Source organism: Sus scrofa, chromosome 2 (assembly GCF_000003025.6).
Source record: "Sus scrofa isolate TJ Tabasco breed Duroc chromosome 2, Sscrofa11.1, whole genome shotgun sequence".
In the NCBI taxonomy this organism is placed as follows: domain Eukaryota; kingdom Metazoa; phylum Chordata; class Mammalia; order Artiodactyla; family Suidae; genus Sus; species Sus scrofa.
Window position 1 is genome coordinate 139,985,402 of NC_010444.4, and position 27,482 is coordinate 140,012,883.

General features: G+C 39.1%; 1 protein-coding gene across 32 annotated transcripts in view; it reads right to left on the reverse strand.

The window, feature by feature from the left end:
* The window catches only part of FAM13B (family with sequence similarity 13 member B), a 115,222-nt gene that overhangs the window by 26,914 nt on the left and 60,826 nt on the right, over positions 1-27,482 (reverse strand). For 12 of the 32 annotated variants that reach the window (XM_021084803.1, XM_021084804.1, XM_021084806.1 and 9 more), the window contains 3 exons: positions 23,276-23,317; positions 21,636-21,791; positions 19,255-19,387 (listed from right to left, as the gene is read on the reverse strand). In XM_021084803.1, the coding sequence (XP_020940462.1) occupies positions 19,255-19,387; positions 21,636-21,791; positions 23,276-23,317 (331 nt within the window). The remainder of the gene's footprint in view (positions 1-19,254; positions 19,388-21,635; positions 21,792-23,275; positions 23,318-27,482) is intronic. The other 20 variants (XM_021084826.1, XM_021084818.1, XM_021084811.1 and 17 more) reach the window with 2 other exon arrangements.

Below are 27,482 nucleotides of genomic sequence, written 5' to 3' on the forward strand. Positions count from 1 at the left end.
CAGGAGAAAATTGACAGATCACTGTAAACCAGCTATAATGGAAAAAATAAAATCATTTGAAAATAAACTTAAAAAAAGAAAAGCGTACTACTACATCACCAACTCTTTTTAGTTAATACTTTTTACTATGAAATAATTGAAACAAAATATGAAGACTGATATAATTAATAACCACAAACCCTTCAGCCATATTAGGCAACATAATCCTTAAACAAATACTGAAAAGTAGTAAACAAAAAGGCAACTGAAAGCAACACAAAAGAAAGATGCAGTGACGTGACATTAGTAAAAGCTGACAACCCAACAGTGGCTAAGGTGGATGAAATTCAGAGTCAGGGTGGAATTGTGCTCTACATGATTCCCCAGGACAAAGAAAAATGAAAGTTAATAGAGTCAGGCTAGAATATGGCTGGACTTCAATTTGACAGGGAAACATACAATGCTTTCTTTAGAAACTAAAATATGCTTCATCAGTTAAAGAAATTTTACTTCCTCAAAATTCATTCAAGATAAAACATTCAATCCTTTGTACACAGGTAGAGAAAAGCCTATAAAATTTTTATTCTAAAATACCGAATGACACAGAGCCCATACTTTCTCCCCTCCCTTCTCCACCAACATTAGGATTCTGAAAAAGGAGGTCTAAGGCACTCTGCTCTCGGGTCAGGTAAGCCAGCGAGCTCTGATGGTGGTGATGGTGGCAACGGCAGTAACAGTGGTAGCAGCAGCTGCAGCACAACCACAACGCCAGTGTCTTGGTGGCTGTCACCCACTCCTTAGCCATTCACAACAGGTGCTTCCACATGGCGTAGGCCTGAACCTTTCCATCTCCACTCACCTAGTTTTACTCAGGTATGCTAACTACTTACATTAAATAGGTTAAATATCCCCACTTCATTCTGCACATTTGATTTACTTTTTAGAAGACCCTTACTAGGGAGTTCCCATCATGGCTCAGAGGTAACAAACCCAACTAGTATCCATGAGGACGTGGGTTCAATCCCTGGCCTCGATCACTGGATTAAGGATCTGGTGCTGCCATGAGCTCGATCCTGTGGTTGTGGCATAAGCTGGCAGCTGCAGCTTCAACTCGACCCCTGGGAACTTTCATATGCCTTGGGTGTGGCTCAAAAAGACAAAAAAATAATAAAAATAAAAAAATAAAAGACCCTTACTAAAACAATTTCAACTACCAGATGGCTGAAATAAAGCTACAGAACTTTAGAATCTAAAGATTCAGATTATATTATATTTTTATTAAGGTAAAAGTTACACACATATTATGTTTCAGGGATACAACATAGTGATTCATAATTTTAAAGGTTATATAAAAGAATATTATGTATACTTCAATCTAGACCAATTTCTTCCACTGAGTTAATGTGGTCAAAACTGATGAGGTCACCATAGCAGAGGAACCATCAATAAAATGAAAAGGCAACCTAGAGAATGGGAGACAATATTTGCAAATCATGTATCTGAAAAGGGGTTAAGAACCAAAATATATAAAGAACACATAAAACGCAACAGCAAAACAATCTGATAAAAAAATAGAGAGGAATTCCATGGTGGCTCAGAGGGTTGAGGATCCACCGTTGTCACTGCTATGGCATAGGTTCAATCCCTGGCCTTGGAACTCCGTACGCTGCAGGTGCAGCAAAAAAAAAATAACATAAAATAAAATAAAAAATAAAGCAGAGGATTTAAATAGAAATTTTTCAAAAAAAGATGTATAGATAACTAACCGGTACATGAAAAGGTTTGAGCACTAAGCATCACGAAAAAGCAAAACAAAACCATAATGAGGTATTACCTCACCTCATTCCTGTCAGAATGTCTTATCATCAAAGAGATAAAGACAAAACAAGAGTGGTTAAGGACGTGGAGAAAAGGGAACCCTAGTGACCAGGGAGGGAAATACCAGTTTCTGGGAATGAAAATTGGTGCAGCCACTATGGAAAACAGCATGGGGGTGCCTTAAAAAATTAAAAATAGAAATACTACACGATTATCAGAAATTCCGCTTCTGGGCATTTATGTAAAGGAAAAGAAAATACTAATTCAAGGGAGTTCCCACTGTGGCTCAGCAGAAACAAATCTGACTAATTCAGGAGGACACAGGTTTGACCCTTGGCCTCGCTTTGGGGGTTAAGAATCCAGTGTTGCCCTGAGCTGTGGCACAGGTCATAGACGCAGCTCAGATCTGGCATTACTGAGGCTGTGGCGTAGGCCAGCGGCTACCACTCCGATTAGACCCCTAGTCTGGGAACCTCCATATGCTGTGGGTGCGGCCCTAAAAAGATGGAAAAGAAAAAAAGAAACTGTTAACTCAAAAAGATAGGTCTACCCAATGTTCACTGCAGCATTAGTTGTGATAGCTAAGACATGGAAGCAACCTAAATATCCATCAACAGAGGAATGGATAAAGAAGATGTGTTCCACACACACACACACAGAGTGGACTACTATCCAGCCATAAGAGAATGAAATAATGCCATCTGCAGCAACATGGACGGACCCAGAGACGATCATACTCATACTAAGTTAAGTCAGAGAAAGACAAATACCATATGACATCACTAATACGTGGAATCTAATTTTTAAAATGACTCAGAAGATCTTATTTACAAAACAGAAAGAGGCCAACTTATGGTTACCAATGGGGAAACAATGGGGGAAGGATGAATTGGGAGGCTGGGATTGGCATATACACACTACTGTACACAAAACTGATAGGTAACAAGGACTGACTATATATATAGTTCAAGGAAATCTATGCAGTATTCTGTGACAGCCCACATGGGGCAAGGATCTGAAAAACAATGGAATATACACTTATATGTATGGCTGATTCACACTGCTGTACACCTGAAACTAACACAACATTGTTAAGTCACCTATAGTCCAATAAAATGTATAAAAAAATAAAATCTAAAGAAAAGGTAAGTGTGCGCCTATGTTTACTGCAGCATTATTTACGATAGCTAAGATACGGAAATGATCACTGGCCTTCCTCAGTGTCCATCGATAGATAAATGGATAAAGAAAATGCATGTGTGTGTATACACACACAATGGAATAGGATACACACACACACACACACACACACACACACACTGGAATATTATTCAACCTTTAAAAATGATAAAATCCTGCCATTTACAACCAACATGGATGGACCCTAAAGGCATTATACTAAGTGAAATAACACAGAGAAAGACAAATATTATTTGATCTCACTTATACATGGAATCTTTAAAAAATAAAAATAAAACTCACACTGCTGTTTGCCAGAAGTGGAGGTTGGGGTGTTTGCCATTTTGGTGAAGGTAATCAAAGGGTACAAACTTTCGAGTTATAAAGATGTGGAGATATCATATACGTCATGGTAACTATAGTTAATAATACTGTATATTTGAAAGTTGCTAAGAGTAGATCTTAAAAGTCTCATCACAAGAAAAAAAATTAAAGTGGTAATGGATATTAAGAGGGAAAAAAAACAAGGATGGGAGTTCCCATTGTGGCGCAGTGGAAACAAATCCGACTAGGAACCATGAGGTTGCGGGTTTGATCACTGGCCTTCCTCAGTGGGTTAAGGATCCAGTGTTGCTGTGAGCTATGGTGTAGGTCGCAGATGTGGCTTGGATCTGGCGTTGCTGTGTGGCTGTGGCCGGCAGCTCTAGCTCCGATTGGACCCCTAGCCTGGGGAACCTCTGTGTGCAGCAGGTGCGGCCCGAAAAGACAAAAGACAAAAATACATAAATAAATAAAATAAAAGGATGGAGTCTCATACCAGTACAAGTCAAAATGACAACCATCTCTTCTCCCTGGTTGTCTGAAAGAGTTACAGGAATACTTCTAGCATCCACTTCTGAAAGGAAGCTTAACATTCCAACAGTTTCCCAGTGTTTAGAAGACATAAATAATTGCAAATGTGTCAGGGTATGACCAGTGAAGCCCTGCTAATCATGAAATGGATTGATTTTATGGAAATTCATTGATAAGACCAGGTATTCTGATGTGAATTCTAATCAGGCTACTGATCTGCAGTTTCCAACCTCAAAACAGAGCAAATTACTACAAAGCTTCTTGTATCTATTTTAAAAACATAGAGATCTCATCATATCAATACAAATATTCTAGATATTTTCTACAGAATTCATTAGCACATTAAAAAAACTAATTTGCGGAGTTCCCGTCGTGGTGCAGTGGTTAACGAATCCGACTACGAACCATGAGGTTGCGGGTTCGGTCCCTGCCCTTGCTCAGTGGGTTAACGACGATCCGGCGTTGCCGTGAGCTGTGGTGTAGGTTGCAGACGCGGCTCGGATCCCGCGTTGCTGTGGCTGTGGCGTAGGCCGGTGGCCACAGCTCCGATTCAACCCCTAGCCTGGGAACCTCCATATGCCGCGGAAGTGGCCCAAGAGATAGCAACAACAACAACAACAACAACAAAAAGACAAAAAAAAAAAAAAAACTAATTTGCAAAAGATATGATCTTTTATATCTGACACAAGACTTAAAATACATAAAGAACTTTTAAAACTCAACAGAAAACAACCCAAAGAAATGGATGCAAGACCTGAACTCAGCAAAGATACATAGATGACAAATGAGCATATGAAAAGATGCTCCACATTGTATGTCATGAGGGAACTGCAGATCAAAACAATGAGATAACACTAGACACCTGTTAGAAAAGCCAAATTTCCAAAGAATGACGACGCCAAACACTGGCAAGGATGTGGAACAAGAGGAACTCTCATCACTGCTGGTGAATGAATGAGAAACACACCCAAGTTTATGCAAGCATTTAGTTTATAAAACAGGTGGCATTTCACATCAGTGTGGAAAAAGGTAGGTAATTCAGAAAATTCATATACTGGGAAAACTAGGTAAACATCTAGGAAAAAAGTTAAATTCATTCTTCATACCTTATGCAATGATAAACTCCAAACAGACCAAATAATTAATGTGGGAAATTAAACCACAGAGGTATTTAAAGAGAAGAAGAAAATTAGTTCAGAATCTCAGGCCTTTCTAATAATGACATAAAACTTAAAATCTAAAAAAGAAAAAAGCTAATAAATTTAAATATTGTCAAAAATTACCTTAAGTGGTCAAAAGACAAGTAACAAGCTGGAAATAAATATCTGCACCCGGTTACAAAAATAGAGACTATTTTTTTAAGAAATAAAAAGCGGGAGTTCCCGTCGTGGCGCAGTGGTTAACGAATCCGACTAGGAACCATGAGGTTGCGGGTTCGGTCCCTGCCCTTGCTCAGTGGGTTAATGATCCGGCGTTGCCGTGAGCTGTGGTGTAGGTTGCAGACGCGGCTCGGATCCTGCGTTGCTGTGCCTCTGGCGTAGGCCGGTGGCTACAGCTCCAATTCGACCCCTAGCCTGGGAACCTCCATATGCCGCAGGAGCAGCCCAAGAAACAGCAACAACAACAACAACAAAAAGACAAAAAAAAAAAAAAAAAAAAAAAAAAGAAATAAAAAGCATCAACATACAAAAAAGAGAATAAAAACCCAACAACCCAAAAGAAAAACGCACAAAGGATATAGATAATCGGAAATGGAAATGGTTCTCAACTTTCCAGAGAAATGTTAATGAAAACTACAATTTACAAGTTTCATTTACCAGGTAGTTAAAAAAAAAAAAAGAATCTACCACTGGTGAGGGAATAGTGAAATAGGTGCGCCTATTAGCTGAAATAGCTGTTTCAATGGAGGGCCACCTGGCAATATATTATAAAATTACAAAGGTATATATACCTTATGACCCCAAATTCTACTTCTATAAATTTATCCTAAGATCGGTTTACACAAGGTGAAACAGTTTATGTACAAGGCTATTCACTACAGTGATTTTTAGAATAGGACTGTTTTCTTTACAGTTTTTTATAGACTTAATTAATACAGATAGATGGTGATGAAAGGGATGACTTTATATATCCTTTTAAAACTTTTAAATTTTAACGATCTGAAACGATCCCTTTCCAAAAGACAAGTATATAAAAATTATATTTTAAAGTATGTACAACAAAAATCATTCATCAACATATAAAGCATTTAGTCACTAGAAGTCCTTAAGATTAATTTCACACTGGCTAATCAACAATTACTAGAGAACTGTGGTATGACCTGCAGCATCTAGTACTCTTTAGTTTATCTGAAATGTTAAAAGTAATCAGGTTTCAGGAGTTCCCATCGTGGCTCAGTGGTTAACGAATCCGACTAGGAACCATGAGGTTGGGGTTCGATCCCTGGCCTCGCTCAGTCGGTTAAGGATCCGGCGTTGCCGTGAGCTGTGGTGTAGGTCGCAGACGCGGCTGGAATCCCATGTTGCTGTGGCTGTGGCATAGGCCGGTGGCTACAGCTCCAATTCAACCCCTAGTCTAGGAACCTCCATATGCCACAGGTGCAGCCCTCGAAAAGACAAAAAAAAAAAAAAAAAAATGTAATCAGGTTTCCCTGTACTTCAAAAGTCAATTTCACAGAAATAATTTTTTTTTTCTTTTAGGGCTGCACCAGTGGCATATGGAGGTTTCCAGGCTAAGGGTCGAACTGGAGCTGTAGCCACTAGCCTAGACCACAGCCACACCAACACCAGATGTGAGCTGCGTCTGCGACTTACACCGCAGCACTCATGGCAATGGCGGATCCTTAAACCACTGAGCAAGGCCAGGCATCGAACCTGCAACCTCATGAATGCTAGTACGACTTGTTTCCACTGAGCTACGACAGGAAATCCTCCTAGAAATAATCTTCAAAATTGTTTTTTAATAGCTAAATCTTAATCTCCTTACGATACTCTACCCCAGCGATTGCCCAACTTCAGTCAAATCCAATCTACTGCCAGTTTTTTATGGGCAGTAAGCTAATGAAAGTTTTCACACTTTTAAATGATTGGAGGTAAGAAAAAAAATGAGAAGATTTTGTGACATACCAATTATCGGTAATTCAAATTTCAGTTTTACTGGAACATGGCCATCCTATATTGTTTATATATTTTCTATGGCTGCTTTCATGCTATCATGGCAGTTAAGTGGCTATGACAAGAGTATAAGGCCCACAAAGCCTAAAATATTTACCATGGGGCCCTTCCTTTTGTTTTTGTTTCATTTTGTTTTCCACTTCCATGGCTGTGGAATGTGGACAGTCCAGGCCAGGGATCAAATCCAAGTTGCAGCTGTGACCTATACTTCAGAGCGGCAATGACGGATCCTTAAGTCACCGTGCCAGGCTAGGGATAGAGCCTATGTCGCATCAAAGACAGAGCCAGATCCTTAACCTGCTGCGCCACAAAAGGAACTCCAAAACCCACCCTTTTTGACAATCCCAACTTCTACGGCCATGGATAGTCTCAACTCAAAAGACCTAGAAGATCGATTCCTCCTCCCCCTACCCTGTGCTTACCTCAATTTCCTTTTCTTCTCTTGTTAAATCACTTCTTGGAATGGCAATTCGATTTACTCACAACCAAAAATGACAAAGCAAAGCTCAAGACCCAAATTTATGCAGTCATATCCACTCTGATATCCTAGTGATGCAAAACTGACCTCTTTCCCACTTTTTTAGCATCTCTCTTTCTTATCCAAGTTTACAGATAAATCGTTTTTACCTGTGGAATTTTCTTTATCCTCCCTTCACTTTCCAGTTCAGACTGTTTATCAGGTCTTACCAAATTCTAGTGCGCAAAGCCTGTTGGTTGTTGTCCTTATATCCAATCTTCCCTACAGCCTGTTTCCTATAGTTCTACTCTGACAGCCTATTTCCTAAAATACAGGTGTGGTTATACACTCCCTATGTTCAAATTCTTCTGCAATTTCCTTCTACTGAGAAAATGCACAACTTTTTTTTTTTTTTTTTTTTTTTTTGCCATGTCTATGGCATGAGAAAGTTCCCAGGCCAGTGATCAAACCCAAGCCACAGCAGTGACAATGCTGAATTTTTAACTGTTAGCCCATAAGGGAACTTTTTTTTTTAAGTACAGCTGACTTAGATGCTGTATTAGTTTCTGATGTTCAGCACAGTGATTCACTTACACATACTTTTTTCAGGTTCTTTTTCATGATGGTTTATCACAGGGTACTGAATATAGTTCCCTTTTCTATACAGTAGGATCTTGTTGGTTATCACCTCCACGTATTATAGCTTACACCTGCTAACCTCAACCTCCCACTCCATTCCTGCCCCCTTGGCAACCACAAGTTTGTTCTTTATATGTTTCTGTTTCACAGATAGGTTCATTTGTGCCATATTATAGATTCCACATGTCATATCATACGTTATTTGTCTTTCTCTGACATTTCACTTAGTATGATAATCCATAGTTGCATCCATATTGCTGCAAATGGCATAATCTCATTCTTTTTATGGCTGAGTAGTATTCCATTTTGTGTATGTACCACTTCTATTTCTTTTTTCTTTTTTTTTGGTCACCCATGCAGCATGTGTAAGTTCCCAGGCCAGGGATCAAACCCACACCACAGCAATGACAATGCTGGATCCTAAACCCACTGAGCCACTAGGAAAATCCCTAAACCACTTCTTCATCAAATCGTCTGTTGATGGACATTGAGGTTGTGTCCAAGGCTTGGCTATTATAAATACTGCGCTACAAACACTTGGCTGCATGTGTCTTTTCAAATTAGTTTTCTTCAGATATATGCCTAAGAATAAGATTCCTGGATCACATGGTAACTATTTTTAGCTTTTTAAGGAACTTCCATACTGTTTTCCATTGTGGCTATACCAATTTACATTCCCACCAACAGTGTAGGAGAGTACCCCTTTCTCCATTCCTTCTCCAACATTGTTATTTGCAGATTTTTTTTTTTTTTTTTTTAGGGCTGCACTTGAGGCATATGGAAGTTCCCTGGCTAGGTGTTGAATTGGAGCTGCAGCTGCTGGCCTACACCATAGCCACTGCAAGGCCAGATCCTTAACCCACAGAGCAAGGTCAGGGATCGAACCCAAATCCTTATGGATACTGTTCGGGGTTCTTAACCCACTAAGCCACAATGGGAACTCCTGTTAATAGATTTTTTTTTTTTTTTTTTTTTTGGTCTTTTGTTGTTGTTGTTGCTATTTCTTGGGCCGCTCCTGCGGCATATGGAGGTTCCCAGGCTAGGGGTCGAATCGGAGCTGTAGCCACCAGCCTACGCCAGAGCCACAGCAACGCAGGATCCGAGCCGCGTCTGCAACCTACACCACAGCTCACGGCAACACCGGATCTTCAACCCACTGAGCAAGGGCAGGGACCGAACCCGCAACCTCATGGTTCCTAGTCGGATTCGTTAACCACTGCGCCACAACGGGAACTCCTAATAGTTTTTAAATGACAGCCATCCCGACCGATGTAAGGTGGTACATTATAGTTTTGATCTGCATTTCTCTAATAATTAGCCATACTGAACGTATTTTCATGTACCTCTCGGACATCTGTACGTATTCTTTGGAGAAATGTCTATTCAGCCCATTATTTATTGGGTTGTATCTGAGTTGTATAAGCTGTTTGTATAATTTGGAAATTAAACCCTTTTTAGTTGCAACGTTTGCAAATATTTTCTCCCAGGCCATAGGTTATCTTTTTGTTTTGCTTGTGTTGTCCTTTCCCCTGAAAAAGCTTAAACTCTGACTGGGTCCCATTTGTTTATTTTTGCTTTTATTTCTACTGTCTTAGGAGACTGACCTAAGAAAATATTGCTTTATGTCATAAAATGTTTTGCCTATGTTCTCTTTTAGGAATTTTATGGTGTCATGTCTTACATTTAGGTCTTTAAGCCATTTTGAGTTTATTTTTGTGTATGGATTAATTTATATGTGGCCGTCCAGCTTTCCAAATCCCACTTGCTGAAGAGACTGTCTTTTCTCCACTGTGTATTTGAGTCTCCTTTGTCAAAGATTAATAGACCATAAGAGTTTGGGTTTATTTCTGGGTTCTTTATTCTATCCCATTGATCTGTACGTCTTGTTTGGGGCCAATATCACGTTGTTTTAATTACTGCAGCTTTGTACTGTTATCTGAAGGTGAAGAGGGTTATGCCCCCAGATTTGTTCTTTTTCCTCAATGCGCTTTGGCAATTCTGGGTCTTTTAGGCTTCCACATAAATTTTAAGATTATTTGTTCTAGTTCTGTGGAAAATCTGGGTGATCTGACAGGTATCACATTAAACCTATAGATTGCTTTGGGCAGTATGGCTTTTTTTTTTTTTTTTTTTTTTTTTTTTTGGTCTTTCTCTCTTTTACAGCCACACCAGCAGCACATGGAGATGCCAAAGCTAGGGGTCAAATCAAAGCTGCAGCTGCCGACCTACACCACAGCCACCAGCCTACACCACAGCCACAGCAACATGGAATCTGAGCCTCGTCTGCGACCTACACCACAGTTCACAGCAACACCAGATCCTTAACCTACTGAGCAAAGCCAGGGATCGAACCTGCATCCTCATGGATGCTAGTCAGGTTCGTCAACCACTGAGCCACGATGGGAACTCCAGTATGGCCATTTTAACAATATTAATTCTTCCAGAGAAAAAGCATGGGATATCTTTCCATTCCTTTGACTCATCTTCAATTTCCCTTATCAATGTTTTATACTTTTGAGCATATAAGTCTTTCCCCTCCTTGGCCTGATTTATTCCTAAGTATTTCAGTTTTTTGATGTGATTTTTAAAGGGATTTTTTTTAACTTTACTTTTCTGTTAATTCTGTTAGTATAAAGAAATGCAAGTGATTTCTATATGTTAATCTTGTATCCTGCTACCATGCTGAATTCCTCGGTTCTAGTGGCTTTAGTGTGAAGTTCTTTGGGTTTTCTATAAATAACATCATGTCACTTGCATATAGTGGCAATTTTACATCCTCTCTTCCAATGTGGATACTTTTTATTTCTTATTATTACTGCAGCTAAGATTTCCAATACTACATTGAATAGAAATGGTGAAAGTGGGCATCCTTGTTCCCACCCCACCTTAGGGCCACACCCAAAGCATATAGAAGTTCTCAGGTTAGGGGCTGAATCCGAGTTGCAGCTGCCAGCCTACACCACAGCAACACCAGATCCAAACTGCAACTGTGAACTACACTGCAGCTTACACCAACACCGGGTCCTTAACCCACTGAGTGAGGCCAGGGATTGAAAGAACGTCCTTATGGATACTAGTCAGATTCATTACTGCTGAGCCACAACACAACCCCTGGGTATTCCTGTCTTGTCCCAGATTTTAGCAAGAAACCTTTCAGCTCAAAAGTGGGTTTATCATAAATAGCTTTTATTATGTTGCAGTATGTTCCCGCTAAACCCACTCTGTTAAGTTTTTAAAACAAACGGATGTTGAATTATAGCAAATGCTTTCTCTGCATCTACTGAAATGATTATGTGGTCTTCATTCTTTCTTTTGCTGATGTGCTTTATCACATGAATGGATTTGTGTATACTGAACCATCTTTGTGACTCTGGAATGAATCCAACTTGACTGTGATATATGATCTTTTCTATGTGTTGCTGGATTCAGTTTGGTAATACCTCGTTGAAAATTTTTACATTATATTCATCAAAGACATTGACCTGTAATTTTCTTTTTTGGTATTGCCTTTGTCTGGCTTTGGTATCAGCATAATGGTGGCTTCATAGAATGAGTTTGGGGTTGGTCCCTCCTCTTCAATCTTTTGAAAGAATCTGAGAATTGGTATAAGTTTGGTAGATTTCCCCAATGAAACCATCTGCTCCTTGACTTTTGTCCGCAGAGAGTTAAATACAGATTCTATTTCACGTCTAATGATCATTCTGCTCAAATTACTTCTTTCTTTCTTGATTCAGTTTTGGTGGGCTGTATGTTTCTAGAAACATGTCCATTTCTTCTAAGTTGTTCCGTTTGTTGGTATATAATTGTTGTATTCTCCTATGGTATTTTTTTTTTTTGGCATTTCTGGGGTATTGGTTATTATTTATTGTCTTTCATTTCTTGTCTTCTTTATTTGGGTCCTCTCTTCTTGGTGTGGTGAGCCATAGATATGTCAATTTTCTTTACCCTTTCAAAGAACCAGCTCTTGGTTTTGTTGACTTTTTTCCCCATCTTTTTGTAATCTCTATTTTTATTTATTTATTTATTTGCTTTTTAGGGCTGCACCCAAGGCATATCGAGGTTCCCAGGCAAGGGGTCTAATCGGGGCTACAGCTGCCAGCCTACACCAGAGCCACAGCAACACAGGATCTGAGCTGTCCGTGTATGCTACCTACACCACAGCTCATGGCAATGCCAGATCCCCGACCCACTAAGCAGGGCTAGGGATCAAACCCACATCCTCATGGATACTAGCTGAATTTGTTTCTGCTGCACCAAGAAGGGAAGTCCCTGTAATCTCTATTTTATTTCCTACCTGATTGATATTTTCTTCCTTCTGCCGACTTCAGATTTTGTTTGTTCTTCTTTTTTCTAATTCTTTTAGATGGTAGGTTAGGTTTTTTATTTGACATTTCTCTTACTTTCTGAGGAAGGCCTGTATCACTAAGAAATTCCATCTAAGAAATGCTTTTGCTACATCCCACAGCCTGTTATTGTTGTGTTTTCTTTCTTTTCTTTGGGGGGGGGGTTTACTTTTTTTTTTTTTTTTTTTTTTTGTCTTTTTAGGGCCACACCTGTGGCATATGGAGGTTCCCAGGTTAGGGATCAAATCAGAGCTATAGCTGCTGGCCTATGCCATAGCCACAGCAATACAGGATCCAAGCCATGTCTGTAACCTACACCATGGCTCAGAGCAACACCATAACCTTAACCCACAGAGTAAGACCAGGGATTGAACCTGTGTCCTCATGGATGCTGGTCAGATTCATTTCCACTGAGCCATGGGAACAGCAATGCCTGCTGTATTTTCAATGTTGTTTGTCCCAAGGTTTTTTGGTTTTTTTTTTTGTCTTTTTGCTATTTCTTTGGGCCGCTTCCACGGCATATGGAGGTTCCCAGGCTAGGGGTCTAATCGGAGCTGCAGCCACCGGCCTACGCCAGAGCCACAGCAACGCAGGATCTGAGCCGCGTCTGCAACCTACACCACAGCTTGCAGATCGTTAACCCACTGAGCAAGCGCAGGGACCGAACCCACAACCTCACGGTTCCTAGTCGGATTCGTTAACCACTGCGCCACGACGGGAACTCCTGTCCCAAGGTATTTTTTAATTTCTTCTTTGATTTCCTCATACCCACTGTTTATTAACTAGCATATTATTTAGCCTCCATGTAATCATTTTTTTTTCTCATTTCTCTTTCTGTGGTTGATTTCTAGTTTCATGTCATTGTGGTCAGAAAAAATTCTTAAAATAATTTCTATCCTCTTAAATTTGTAAAAGCTTGTCTTGTGTCCTCATACATGGTTAGTCCTAAAGGGTGTTCCATGTGCACTTGAAAAAAATACGTATTCTGGGTTTTTTTGATGTTACATCCTGAAAACATCAATTAAGTCTAACTGTTCTATGGTATCATTTAGGACCTCTGTTGCCTTACTGCATGCTATAGAAAGGAAGAGTCAACTGAGGTTGCAAACTTCACTGCTGTGTTATTTTAAGAAATTGCCACAGCTACCTCAATCTTCAGCAACTACCACCCTAATCAGTCTGTAGCCGTCAAGAGGCAAGATACTCTACCAGCAAAAATATTACAGCAACTCACTGAAGACTTCATTTTCTAGCAATAAACATTTTTAATTAAGTATATTGTTTTTAGACATAATGCTACTGGACACCCAACAGACTACAGTACAATATAAATATCAATTTTATATGCACTGGGAAACAAAAAATTTGCATGACTTGCTTTATTGTGATACTCGCTTTATTGTGGTGGTCTGAAACTGAACCTACAATATCTCTGAGGTATGCCTCTACCAAAACTAAGAAAAGAAAATGACAGATCAACATCTCTTATAAATACAGACGCAAAATCCTCAAAAAATATTAGCCAATCAAACCCTCAAAAAAGTATTAAAAGAATTATATATAACAACCAAGTAGCATTTATCCCAGGTATGCAAGGTTGGTTCAATATTTGAAAATCAAAGGATGTAATCTATCATCAACAGAATGAAAACAAACAAACAAACAAAACAAAACATGATCTTATTGAGAAATGCAGAAAAAGCATACAAAATCTAGTATCTACTCATGATAAAAACTCTGTTAAAAAAATAAATAAATAAAAAATAAAAATAAAAAAATAAAAACAATGTCTCTAAAAATTGCAGATTCTAGAGATAAAAAAATACAAAAAAAAAAAAAAAAAAAAAAAAACTCTATGTAAACCAGAACAGAGGGGACTCTTTCAAATTGATAAAGACCGTATACAAAAACTCTACAGCTAACATCATACCTGAAGCCTTCCCACTAAGTTTAGGTACAAAACAAGGATGTCCCCTCTCACCATGCCTTTTCAACACTGTACTACAAGTCCTTGTTACCATAATAAGGCAAGAGTAGGGGAAAAAAACGTAAGCAGATTAGGAAGGCAGACATAAATCTTTGTTCACCTATGACATGATTGTCTAGGTAATACAGAAAATCTGAAAGAAGTAACAAAAAATCTCCTTGAAACTAAAAAGCAAATATAGCAAAGCTGCAGAATACAAAGTAAATAAACAAGAGTCAACTGCTTTCCTATACACCGATAATAAACAAGTACACTTTGAAACTAATAACAGAAAACGATTTATATTAGCACCTGAAAAAGTGAAATATTTGGGTATAAGGTCTATATGAGGAGAACTCTGAAGCAATAAATCAAAGAATAAATAGGGAAGTATTTCATGTTCACAAATAGATGACTCAATATTATTAAGACGTCTGTTCTTCCCAACTTAATGGAGAGATTCAATGCAATGTCAATAAAAATCCCAGCAAGTTCTTTATGGATATCAACAAATTGTTTCTGAAGTTTATGTGGGGAGGTATAAAAGCCAACACAATACTGAAGGAGAAGAATAAAGTTGGAGGACTGACAGTCAATTGGCTACCTGACTTTGAGACTTTTCAAGACAGTGTGGTACTGATGAAAGAAGAGAAAATAGACCAAAGGAAAAGAACAGAGAGCTCAGAAACAGACCCTCATAAACACAGCCAACTGATCTTTGACCAAAAAGTAAAGGCAACACAATGGAGCAAAGACAGTCTCTTCAATAAAAGGTACTGGAACAAATGGACATCCACATGCAAAAAAATGAACCTAAATAGAGATCTTATACCCTTTACAAAAATTAATTCAAAATGGATCACAGACTAAATGTAAAACTATGAAACTCTCAGAATATAACATAAGAGAAAATTTAGATGATCTTGGGTATGGTGACACCTCTATAGATACACCACCATAAAACACAATTTAGGAAAGAAATAATGATAAACTGGACTTCATTAAAATTAAAAATTTCTCCTCTACAAAATTCAGTATTAAAAGAATTAGAAGACAAGTCACAGGTTGCAAAGAAATACCTACGACAGACATACCTGATAAAAGACTGTTAGATAAAATATACAAAGAACTCTTAAAACTCAGTAAGAAGTAACCCAGGCCAAGGAGTTAAAAATTGGGCCAAGGAGTTCCTGTTGTGGCTCAGGAAGTTAAGGACCCAATATAGTGTCTGTGAGGATACAGGTTCAATTCCTGGCCTCAGTGGGTTAAGGATCTGGTGTTGCCACAAGGTGCAGCATAGGTTGTAGACATGGCTTGGATCCGCTATTACTGTGGCTGTGGTATAGGCTGACAGCTACAGCCCCAATTGAACTCCTAGCCCAGGAACTTCCATATGCTGCAGGTGAGGCCCTAAAGATTAAAAAAAAAAAAAAAAAAAAAAAAATCCAAAACTGGGCCAATGACCTTAAAATAATCTCATCTAAGAAGATACACTTCTTTGCACAGAAGATGGTAAAGAACATGTGAAAAAAAATGCCCCCACACCACATGCCATCAGGGAATGCAAATTAAAACAATGAGACACCACTACATATCTATCAAAATGGCTCAAATCTGGAACACTGACAACACCAAATGTTGGTGAGGTTCTAAAGCATTAGGAACACTAATACACTGCTGGTGGGAATGCAAAATGGTACAGCCATTTCAGAAGACACTTGGCAATTTGTTACAAAACTCACACTGTGTGTATGATTCATCAATCGCACCCCTTGGTATTTATCCAAAGTAGTTAAAAAATTTATGTCTACAGAGAAACCTGCAAATAGATGTTTATATCAGCATTATCCACAACTGCTGAAACTTTGAAGCAACCAAGATGCCCCTCAACGGATAAAAAGAGAAATAGTATTGTCTGGATGTACCAGACAATACTGTTCAGTGTGAAGAAAAAAGCTATCAAGCCACAAAAAGAGGAACTTTAAATGCACATTACACATGAAAGAAGCCAATCTGAAAAGGCTATGTACTATGGAATTCCAACTCTATGACATTCTGAAAAAGGCAAACCTATGGAGACAACAGAGATCAGCAGTTGCTGGGAGGTGGGATGGGGAATGAATAGGCAGAGCACCGAAGATTTTCAGGGCAATTAAAAAACTCGGTATGGGAATTCCTGTTGTGGCTCCAAGGAAACGAACCTGACCCGTATCCATGAAGGACAGAGGTTTGCTTCCTGGCCTTGCTCAGTGGGTTAAGGATCTGGTGCTGCCGTGAGCTATGGTGTAGGTCACAGATGTGGCTCAGATACCGAGTTGCTGTGGCTGTGGCACAGGCAGGCAGCTGCAGCTCCAATTAGACCCCCACCCTGGGAACTTGAATATATCGAGGGTATGGCCCTAAAAACACACACACACACAAAAAACCAACTCTGTAGGATATTATATATTTGTCTAAATCTAGGAAACATACAACACCAAGAATGATCCCTAAGGTGAAGCAGACTTTGAGTGATTATGGTATGTCAGTATGGGTTCACTCTTCATTAAAAAAAAAAAAAGTACCATTCTAGAGTTCCTGCTGTGGTGCAGTGGGTTTATGATCCACCTTGTCTCTTTGCCAGTGCTAGTTCAATTTTCGGCCTGGACAGTGGGTTAAGGATACAGTGTTGCCACAGCACTGCTGCAGCGGTGGCACAGGGTACAGCTATGGCTTAGATTCAGTCCCTGGCTTGGGGAACTTCCATGTGCCACCACTGCAGACAAAAAAGAAAAAAAAAAAGTACCATTCTGCGGAGTGATATTGATAATGGGGGAGGTTATGAACATGTGAGTACAAATTCTCTACACTTCCTTCTCAATTTTATTGTAAACCTAAAACTCCTCTGAAAATGAAGTCTTAAAAAAATTCCTATTTTCTTAAAGTAACTGATACACCCATTTCCTTGAACAAATACTTGAGGAACACATACTATGTGTCCTAGATAATATGGATATAACAATAAATGAAACATATGAAAATCTCAGCCCTCATGAAGTCTACAGTCTAAGGATGGGAAACAAACAATAAACTAACAACTTAACAGACATGTGTGACCATGTACAACTATTAATGAGAGGCAGGCAGTGAAGAAGGACAACAGTTCAGAGGCTGGATGGGGGTAGGTCAGTGGGAGGGCCTGCTGGTACACACTGAATAATAAGGAGATTTGGCCTGAGAAGGTACAATTGAGGAGGATCTGCAGGATCAGAAAAGGAAACAAGCCACGGGAATATCTATGCAAACAACAACCCAGACAGTACTTTAAGACTGAATTATCTCAATCATAATTTTTTATCCGTCTGTTTTTCCATACTGCTTATTGATATATTTTTATACCTAGAGGGCACTGAAAATTTCTAAAACTGACATTATATAATTTTCATTTTGAAAGATCACTCTGGCTGCTGCTCAGAAGACCACAGGTAGGAAAAGATCAGTTAGGAGGCTATATTAATCTAGGTGAAATGATGCTGGCTTGGACCTGTGCAGTGCCAATGCAAACAGTAAAAAGTGGTCAAGACTCTATATAAATTTTGAAGGTACAACCAATAGGACTGTGTAACAGACTAGATGTGCAGCGAGAAGGAAATCAAAAATGACACAAGGCTTCTGGCCTATGCACACAGAAGCAGAAATTGCTGTTTACTGAGATTTTAAAGAAAAACAGAAGGGCATATGGGTCAAAGAGATTACAAGTACAGTCTGGCTTATGTTAAGATGTCTGTAAAATGTCTGTAATATGTTTAAAAGAGGAAGTCCCATATGACGCTGTGGGTTAAGGATCTGGCGCTGCCATAGCTGTGGCACAGGTCACAACTGGGGCACAGGTTCAGTCTCCAGCCCAAGAATTTCCACATAGCGCAGGTGTGGCCAAAATAAGAAAATTTTACAAGATGTTTATAAGATAATCAAGTGGAAATGTTAAGTAGAACATCTAGGTATAGGAACCTAAAGTTCAAGAGAGAGGTCTGGACTAGAGACATAAATTTGGGAGCCTTAGCATACAGCAATATTTAAAATCATTACATTTAATGAGATTACCAAGGGAGTGAATGAAAATTCATGACCTGAGAACTGTACCCTGGGCCATACTAAATTTCAGAGGTGCAGAACATGAAAAACAATCATCAAAGGGATGCAGCAGCCAGTTCAAGAAAAAGAAAACCCAAAGTAGTGAGATATCCTGAAAGCCAGGTGAAGAAAATCAATCAAGGTAGTAGACATAATTAACCAAAATAAATATTTATAAAAATTCTAACATAGATATCACCACCCACTTAGACATAGCAAAACAAAGAACAACTCAATGAAGTCAGATAACTTGGCTAAAGTCATGCTGCTATGAAGAGGCAAAGCCAGAATACAAATCTCTAAATCCCTTCTTATATATACATTATCTTATGGCTTAGAATGAAAACGTGCTTTAAGAAAATGTCTTTAGAGTTCCTGCTGTGGCTCAGTAGTAACAAATCCAACTAGGATCATTGAGGACACAGGTTTGATCCCTGGTCTTGCTCAGTGGGTTAAAGATCCAGTGTTGCCATGACTGTGGTGTAGGCAGCAGATATGGCATGGATCTGGCGTTGCTGTGGCGTAGGCCAAGCAGCCGCAGCTCCAATTCGACCCCTAGCCTGGGAACTTCCATGTGCCATGGGTGCAGCCCTAAAAAGATACACAAAAAAAGACAAATGTATATCAGCAAAGATAGTGAACTACGGCTTCTGGGATCAATGGAACACATCAAGCAATCAGAGCTGTACATCTAGTACACCTAACAGATTTTTTTAAGGTCTTTACACTTCTTACCTGGTTATTTTCTTCATCCTCAAATACAAAATCTTGTTGCATAACTTCATTGTCTAAATTAGTGCTAGTCACAGGTTCTGAACAGTCTCTGTCACTTTCACTGGCATTAATAATATCATCAGCAATACCAATCCTAGTAACAAAGATTAAAAAGTCAGATCAGGCCACATGTTGAATATGTAATGCCTTAAAAATAAATAAATATCAGTAATGATCTAAAACTTTTCCTTATTGAAGAAAACATATCCTTTCATGATTCACATTTTATCTTGCCAAGTTAGATTATTAAGTGTTTATTTATTAAAATTTGTTTCTGTCTCTCCATGAGATGTTGTGAGGAACCTACCTTGTTTATTATCCCTTTGGAAATTTTCAAAAGCAAATAAATGGCTTTAAAAATCATTTATGTGCCAAATGATTTCCCACACTCTAAATCAGTAATGAACTGTCTGCTGATTAAAATACAAGTGCCTAACACTAGGCACCAGGGTGTCCAACACCTTATCAAATACAACAGGAATAGCTTGCTTCTGCAGATACCTTCATCTTTTGTAATTCAGAATACGCAAAACACAGCAGGATTTTGTTTACAAAGACAATACCACTCCCAATGAGAACATGAGTTATTTCCATAATATTGTCTGAGCATGGGCATAGATTTTTCAGCATCTCTAGCTGAGGGGAAACTCTAAGGAATCTGCTTATATTATAACCTTTGAAACATTTTCCTACTATTTCCATCTTTTAGATACCACTTCCTTCCTTCATATTTAACCCAAATACTCCCTACAGACCCACCTCTATCAGTTCTAATAGTGCCTTCAAAGCACACAAGCCAGGGCCATCACACAGAGCTGCACAGGCTGGTGATGCCATCCATGCAAGCCATGTGGACACCTGTAGTTGTACTCTATGGTATTCTATAAACATATCCAAGTAATGGTTTTTATACCCATTAATTTTTCAGTTTAATTTCATATCTGATAGCTAGTCTATTACACTTGACATTTTCTGCCTTTTAAAAATCTAATTCTTGGAGTTCCCTGGTGGCTCAATGGATTAAGGATTTGGCATTGTCACTGCTGTGGTGCAGGTTCAATCCCTGGCTCCAGAACTTCCACTCATAATGGGCGTGGCCAAAAAACAACAAAATTCTATCCAATCGTCTTTTTTTTTTTTTTTTTTGCTTTCCTATCAATTCTCCAAATTCAGGTACATCTTTCTTAAGATCATGACTTATGCTACTCTGCGGATCTGTCCCCAAAACAAAAAATGATAAGTACAAACTATGAAATCACTGCACTGTGGTCTCAAGAGAAAGGCACCTATATACATACTAAAGCACAGGGATAATACAATACAAAAGGAGATAAAGCTTTTGTCATTTAAAGGTAACAAGTCAGATGAAAAGTAGAGTAATGCCAAATATCACACAATACACAGTACCTAACTTTTAACTTATACAAATTCAACTATTAACAGCTAACCTAAAACAACTGCATGTCGGGAGGGGACAGTAAGTAAAACACCATTTTCCCCAATGACTAGGTGCACTGGATGGAGGCCAGTCTGCTGCCCCTGTACCTGTCTACATAACTGATGTCTCTCATGGTGTGGCCATCTGGAGAATGGAGTACAGGTCTATTTTTTTAAATGTTATTTTTCAGAAGTTCTCTCATGGCACAGTGGGTTAAGGATCCAGCAGTGCCACAGCTGCGGCACAGGCCACAACTATGGTGCCAGCTTGATCCCTGGCCTGGGAACGTCCACATGCCGAGGGTGTGGCTAAAAAAAAAAAGAGAAAGACAAAGTTATTTTTATATAATACAGTCCCTAAAGGTAAGCTTGTTACTCCATCTGGTGTTTAGGGAGAAAAACCTAAACACCAGATTTAACCAGCCGGACTTAACGTTCACTACCTTAATGGAAGACTTACAAGATTTTCAATGTTAAGAAGTATATACAGGAGTTCCCGTCATCGCTCAGTGGTTAATAAATCCGACTAGGAACATGAGGTTTCAGGTTCAATCTCTGGCCTTGCTCAGTGGGTTAAGGATCCAGCGTTGCCGTGAGCTGTGGTGTAGGTCGCAGATGCGGCTGGGATCCCTCATTGCTGTGGCTCTGGCATAGACTGGCGGCTACAGCTCTGATTAGACCCCAGCCTGAGAATCTCATATGCCTCGGGAGCGACCCTAGAAAAAAGACCAAAAAAAAAAAAAAAAAAAAAAAAAAGAAATATATACAAAGTCACTTTTCACACTGACTTTCAGAAATCTGCAAGTAAGATGAGACCCCATTATTTAATAAAAATACAGTTTTTTAAAGATAAAACAATTTTATAACTCAATAATTAACAGTAAAATGTTTTAAAAGTCTCTTACTGGTTATTAGATCCTTCCCCATCACAATTAACACTTCCTGCTTCATTATTACACACCAGACTTTGCTGTTGTAAATTCTTAAGATCATGATCTATGCTGCTCTGCAGATCAAAAAGGTGCTGTTCCACAGCTGCTCTAATCGTTCTTTCTAAAATGCTACAAAACAGAACACACTTTAGTGAGAAGCAGTCACCCTAAATGGATACTTGGCCACACAAACATAAATTTTAAGACCTACAAACAGTTAAAAAAAATTATTATGGTATTTAATTGAATAGGCTATAGTGGAAAAAGAAATATATAAAATGAATACATGATATTGGTTTAAATTTTAAAATGAAATTTGCCCAAAAATAAACACAAATCAATCATGTTACTACTACTACTGAGACAGGAATGATCACTTGTCCCAATAATTCATTCCTCACTCTTAAAGTCATTTAAATAGACTTTTCAGGAATTCCCGTCATGGCTCAGCAGTTACTAAACCCACTAGCATCCATGAGGACACAGGTTCGATCCCTGGTCTCGTTCAGTGGGTTAACGATCCAGCATTGCTGTGAGCTACGGCAGAGGTCACAGACGTGGCTCAGATCCCACAGTGCTGTGGCTGTGGTGTGGGCCAGTGGCTACAGCTCCAATTGGACCCCTAGCCTGGGAACCCCATATGCCCTAGGTACAGTCCTAAAAAGACCAAAAAGTAAATAAACAAACAAACAAACAAACAGACTTTTCAAATACTGGAGCTCCTATTTCGGATTGGGGATTAAGAACCCAACTAGTATCCATGAGGATGTGGGGTCAATCCCTAGCTTTGCTCAGTGGGTTAAGGATCTGGCATTGCCACAAGGTGTAGCATAAGTCATGGACGTGGTTCAGCTCTAGGGTTGCTATGGCTGTGGCGTAGGCCAGTGGATATGGCTCCGATTTGAACCCTAGCCTGGGAACTTCCATATGCTGCAGGTGTAGCCCTAAAAAGCAAAAAAAAAAAAGCTCTACTGACAGAGTTCCCTTGTGACACATGGGCTTAAGGACCTGGCACTGTTACTGTAGTACCTCAGTCCACTGCTGTAGTGCAGGTCTGATCCCTGGCCGGGGAACTCTTATATGCTGTGGGTGCAGCCAAAAAAAAAAACAAAAACAAAAACAAAACTCTATTGATATTTTTCAATAATTTCATCAGATCAAAAAGATCATCTGGAGTTCCCGTCGTGGCGCAGTGGTTGGCGAATCCAACTAGAATCCATGACATTGCGGGTTCGATCCCTGGCCTTGCTCAGTGGTTTAAGGATCCAGCGTTGCCGTGAGCTGTGGTGTAGGTTGCAGACACGGCTCAGATCCCGTGTTGCTGTAGCTCTGGCGTAGGCCGGTGGCTACAGCTCTGATTCAACCCCTAGCCTGGGAACCTCCATATGCCATGGGAGCAGCCCAAGAAATAGCAAAAAGACAAAAAAAAAAAAAAAAAAAAAAAAAAAAAGATCTATAAAAAGTTCACTAATGGAGTACATAAAACACTAACTAGTTTCACTGCCTTATGCGCAATCCTTCCTCTAAATACAATAAAGACACGATTTTAATCTCTATAGTTTAGTAGTTTTTTCAAAAAAATTTTAATTTTCTTCTACAAGTGTACTACTTACTCCTCAGAGGCTGGTAAGATGTTGATGGGAGATATAGGGGCACTGTAATCAAAAAGAGAAATTAGCTATAAAGTTTTATAATACTAAGTGACTACAAAATGTGCTGAAAACTGCCACATTTACCTTGAAACAACCAGAAGAGCATGTACTGAGTTTTATGATTCTAATTTTCTAAAGAAATTATTTTCCACATAACAAGACTTAAATAAACATACTCTGTGGGGAGGGTGAAGGGAGAGCGTGTACTGCTTTATCTGGTGCTCACTTGGAGGAAACTGACCTAGCCTAAGCCTGAAGGGAAGAAAAAACTAACTACTGGCCCAACAAAAACACCCATCTAGGACAGTATGGAGGCCTCCATGCTGGCCCTATACTCCCTGCTGCAAGTAATAGCATGTATTACTACTCAGAGGATAAGTCTCAAGATACAAAAAGAAAAGGCAAAACAGGTACTGTAATTCAGGTCACTTCATTCACTGTGATGGTAACAGGCTTGCCTTAGCAATTCTGCACTGTAACATCTATAGAAACTTATAAAAATATACACAACAGACTCAGTTTTACCAGTGTTATCATAAGTGCAATTTAAAACCCACAATGAGATATGGATACTATAAAATGTTTAAAATCAAAGTGTGGGTCAGGATGTGAAGCAACTAGAACATTCACATAATACTGGTGGAAAATATAAAATGTTCCAACCCCTTTGGAAAAGTTTGGCAGTTTTCTTATAAAACCTATCAAGTGACCGAAGAGAAATGAAAGTTTAGGTCCACAGGAAGACTTCCGCAAGCACAGCAGCTTCATTCCTAAGAGCCAAAACCAGAAATCAGCCTTAACAGGTGAAGGCATAAACAAAGTGTGGAAGAGCCCTAATGGGATATACTTGGCACTTTTTAAAATAAAATTCATGAACGAATGATATATACAATAACGTGAACCTCAGAAAAATGATACAAGCAAAAGAAGCTGGACACAAGTATCTACTCAATGAGATTCCATTTATATAAAATTCTATCAAAAGGCAAAATTCCTCATATAGTGACAGAATGCAGATCAGTAATTGCCTGGGGCCAGAAACTGGGCAGGCGGGGGTGGGGGGGGTGTTACTGTAAAGAAGCATGTGAAGTAATGGAAACAGTCTCTATCTTGACTGCCCTGGTTGTTAAGTGTGTATATGCTCATCATTTATAAAATGGGTGCATTTTACCATGTAAAAAATACATCTCAATAAAACTGCTTTTCAGAAGAAAACAAAAATCAGTAACAGAAAAATCTAATCTACAATAACTAAAGTCATATAGTGGCTACTCCTGGGGCAGGGAGATTGGTAATATTCAAGAAGGGACAGGAACAGGGACCTCAGCAGTGGTTAGAGAAGTTGAGTTCATTTTCTGATACTTGGATGACCTTATGATTTGTGAACTTTTCTGTATGCATGTGATTCTTCAATAAAAAGTCATTTTTAAATAGTAAAATTAACTTAGTTTTATGAAGATACTCTGTAAAATGTGCCAACACAAACTCTAAACAACATGAGGAAAAGGTCTACCAGGTAAATATACTGTTAGGATACAACTTATATATGAATCTAAAAAATACAACCAACTAGTGAATATAATCAAAAAAACAAAAAACAAAACAAAAACAAAAAATGAAAAAAGGAGTTCCCATCGTGGCTCAGTGGTTAACAAACCTGACTAGCATCCATGAGGAAGCAGGTTTGATCCCTGGCCTCACTCAGTAGGTTAAGGATCCAGCGTTGCCGTGAGCTGTGGTGTAGGTCGCAGACTCGGCTCAGATCCTGCATTGCTGTGGCTGCAGCATAGGCCGGCAGCTACAGCTCTAATTCGACCCCTCCCTGGGAACCTCCATGTTGCTGGTGTGGCCCTAAAAGACAAAAAAAAAAAGTCTCACAGAAATGGAGAGCAAACTAGTAGTTATCAGTTAGAGGAGGTGGAGGCATGGAAGGTACAATACAAACTACCGGGTGTATAAGACAGGCTACAAAAAGTCCCCATCAGGGCAGAGTGGAACCAAGAGGTTGTGAGTTCCCACCATGGTGCAGTGGAAACGAATCCGACTAGGAACCATGAGGCTGCGCATTCGATCCCTGGCCTCTCTCAGTGGGTTAAGGATCCAGTGTTGCTGTGAGCTGTGGTGCAGGTTGCAGATGTGGCTCGGATCGGACATTGCTGCGGCTGTGGCACAGGCCAGCAGCAGTAGCTCAGATTATACCTCTAGCCTGGGAACCTCCATATGCTGCAAGTGAGGCCCTAAAAAAAAAAAAAAAAAAAAGACAGGATACAGGGCGTACTGTACAACGTGGGAAATAATAGCCAGTATTTTGTAATCACTGTAAATGGATCGTAACTTTTAAAAGTAGTATTAAAAATGGCAAACTACTGCCTTTGGAATGGATAAACAATGAGATCCCGCTGTATAGCACTGGGAACTATATCTAATCACTTATGATGGAACATGACAAAGGATAATGTGAGAAAAAGAATGTGTGTGTATATGTGTGTGTGTATGAGAGAGACTGAGTCACCTTGCTGTATAGTAGGAAAGTGACAGAACACTGTAAACCAGCTATAACGGAAAAAAATAAAAATCATTTAAAAAAAATTGTATTAAAAATGTTTCGGAGTTCCCACTGTGGTTCAGCAGAAATGAATCTGACTAGTATCCATGAGGATGCAGATTCAATCCCTGGCCTTGCTCAGTGGGTCAGGGATTTGGCATTGCCATGAGCTGTGGTGCAGCTCTGATCTGGTGTTGCTATGGGATAGGCCAGCAGCTATAGCTCTGATTCAAAGCCTGGAAACTTACACATGCTGCAGGTGCAGCCCTAAAAAGCAAAATAAAATAAAATAAAAGTGTTTAAAAATTAAAAAACAAAAATTTTTGAAAAAGGAAAGTAATCAACATAACCAAGAAATGCTAATTTAAAGGATTAATATAAAATTAATGTAAATTTTTGCTGATGTTAATACACTATAATGACAAAGGCTATGAAACAACTATGTGTTGCTGGCAGGAAGGTAAATTAATAAAACTCTTGCAGAAATCAATTTGGCACTGTGTTAAAGAACCCTAAAAGTATGAATGTCTTTGACTCAGAAATTCCACATGTGCAAATCTATCAAATCTAACAAATTTTACCCTAATTTTTTAAAAAGCCAAAAACTCCATACCATAACGTGTTCTTTGAAGCATGATTTTTTCAAATATTTTATTACAAAAATTTTCAAAACTGCAGAAAAATTGAAACTGTACATAAACCACAGATCTACCACCTAAATTCTATAATTTTATAGAAAACATATAGATGGAGTTCCCATCGTGGCTCAGTGGTTAACGATTCCGACTGGGAACCATGAGGTTGCGGGTTCAATCCCTGGTCTTGCTCAGTGGGTTAAGGATCTGGCGTTGCCATGAGCTGTGGTGTAAGTTGCAGACACAGCTCGGATCCTGCATTGCTGTGGCTCTGGCGTAGGCCAGTGGCTACAGCTCTGATTAGACCCCTAGCCTGGGAACCTCCATATGCCACAGGAATCGGCCCTAGAAAAGGCAAAAAGACAAAAAAAAAAAAAAAAAAAAAAAAGAAAATATACAGATGGCCAACAGGCACATGAAAAGATGCTAATCATCACTGATTACTAGAGAAATGCAAATTACAGCTACAAGGGAATTGCTTCACATAGGTCAGAATGGCCATCATCAAAGGTGTACAAATGATAAATGTGTGGAGGGTGTGGAGAAGAGGGAACCCTCCAATACTGCTGATGGGCATGTAAACTGGTGTAGCCACTATGGAGAAAAGTATGAAGATTACCTAAAAAAATAAAAGTAAAGTTACCATATGATCCACCAATCCCACTCCTGGGCATATATCCAGAAAAGACAAAAACTCTAATTTGAAAAGATACATGCACTCCAATATTCATAGCAGCACTATTTACTATAGCCAAGACATGGAAGCAACCTAAGTATCCATCAACAGATGAATGGATAAAGAAGCTGTGGTATATATATATGGAACGGACTATTACTTAGCTATAAAAAAGGATGAAATATTGCCATTTGCAGCAACATGGATGGATGCAGAGATTATCATACTTAGTGAGGTAAGTCAGACAAAGACAAATATGATGTGATGCCACTTGTATGTGGAATCAAAAAATAACACAAAGGAACTTATTTA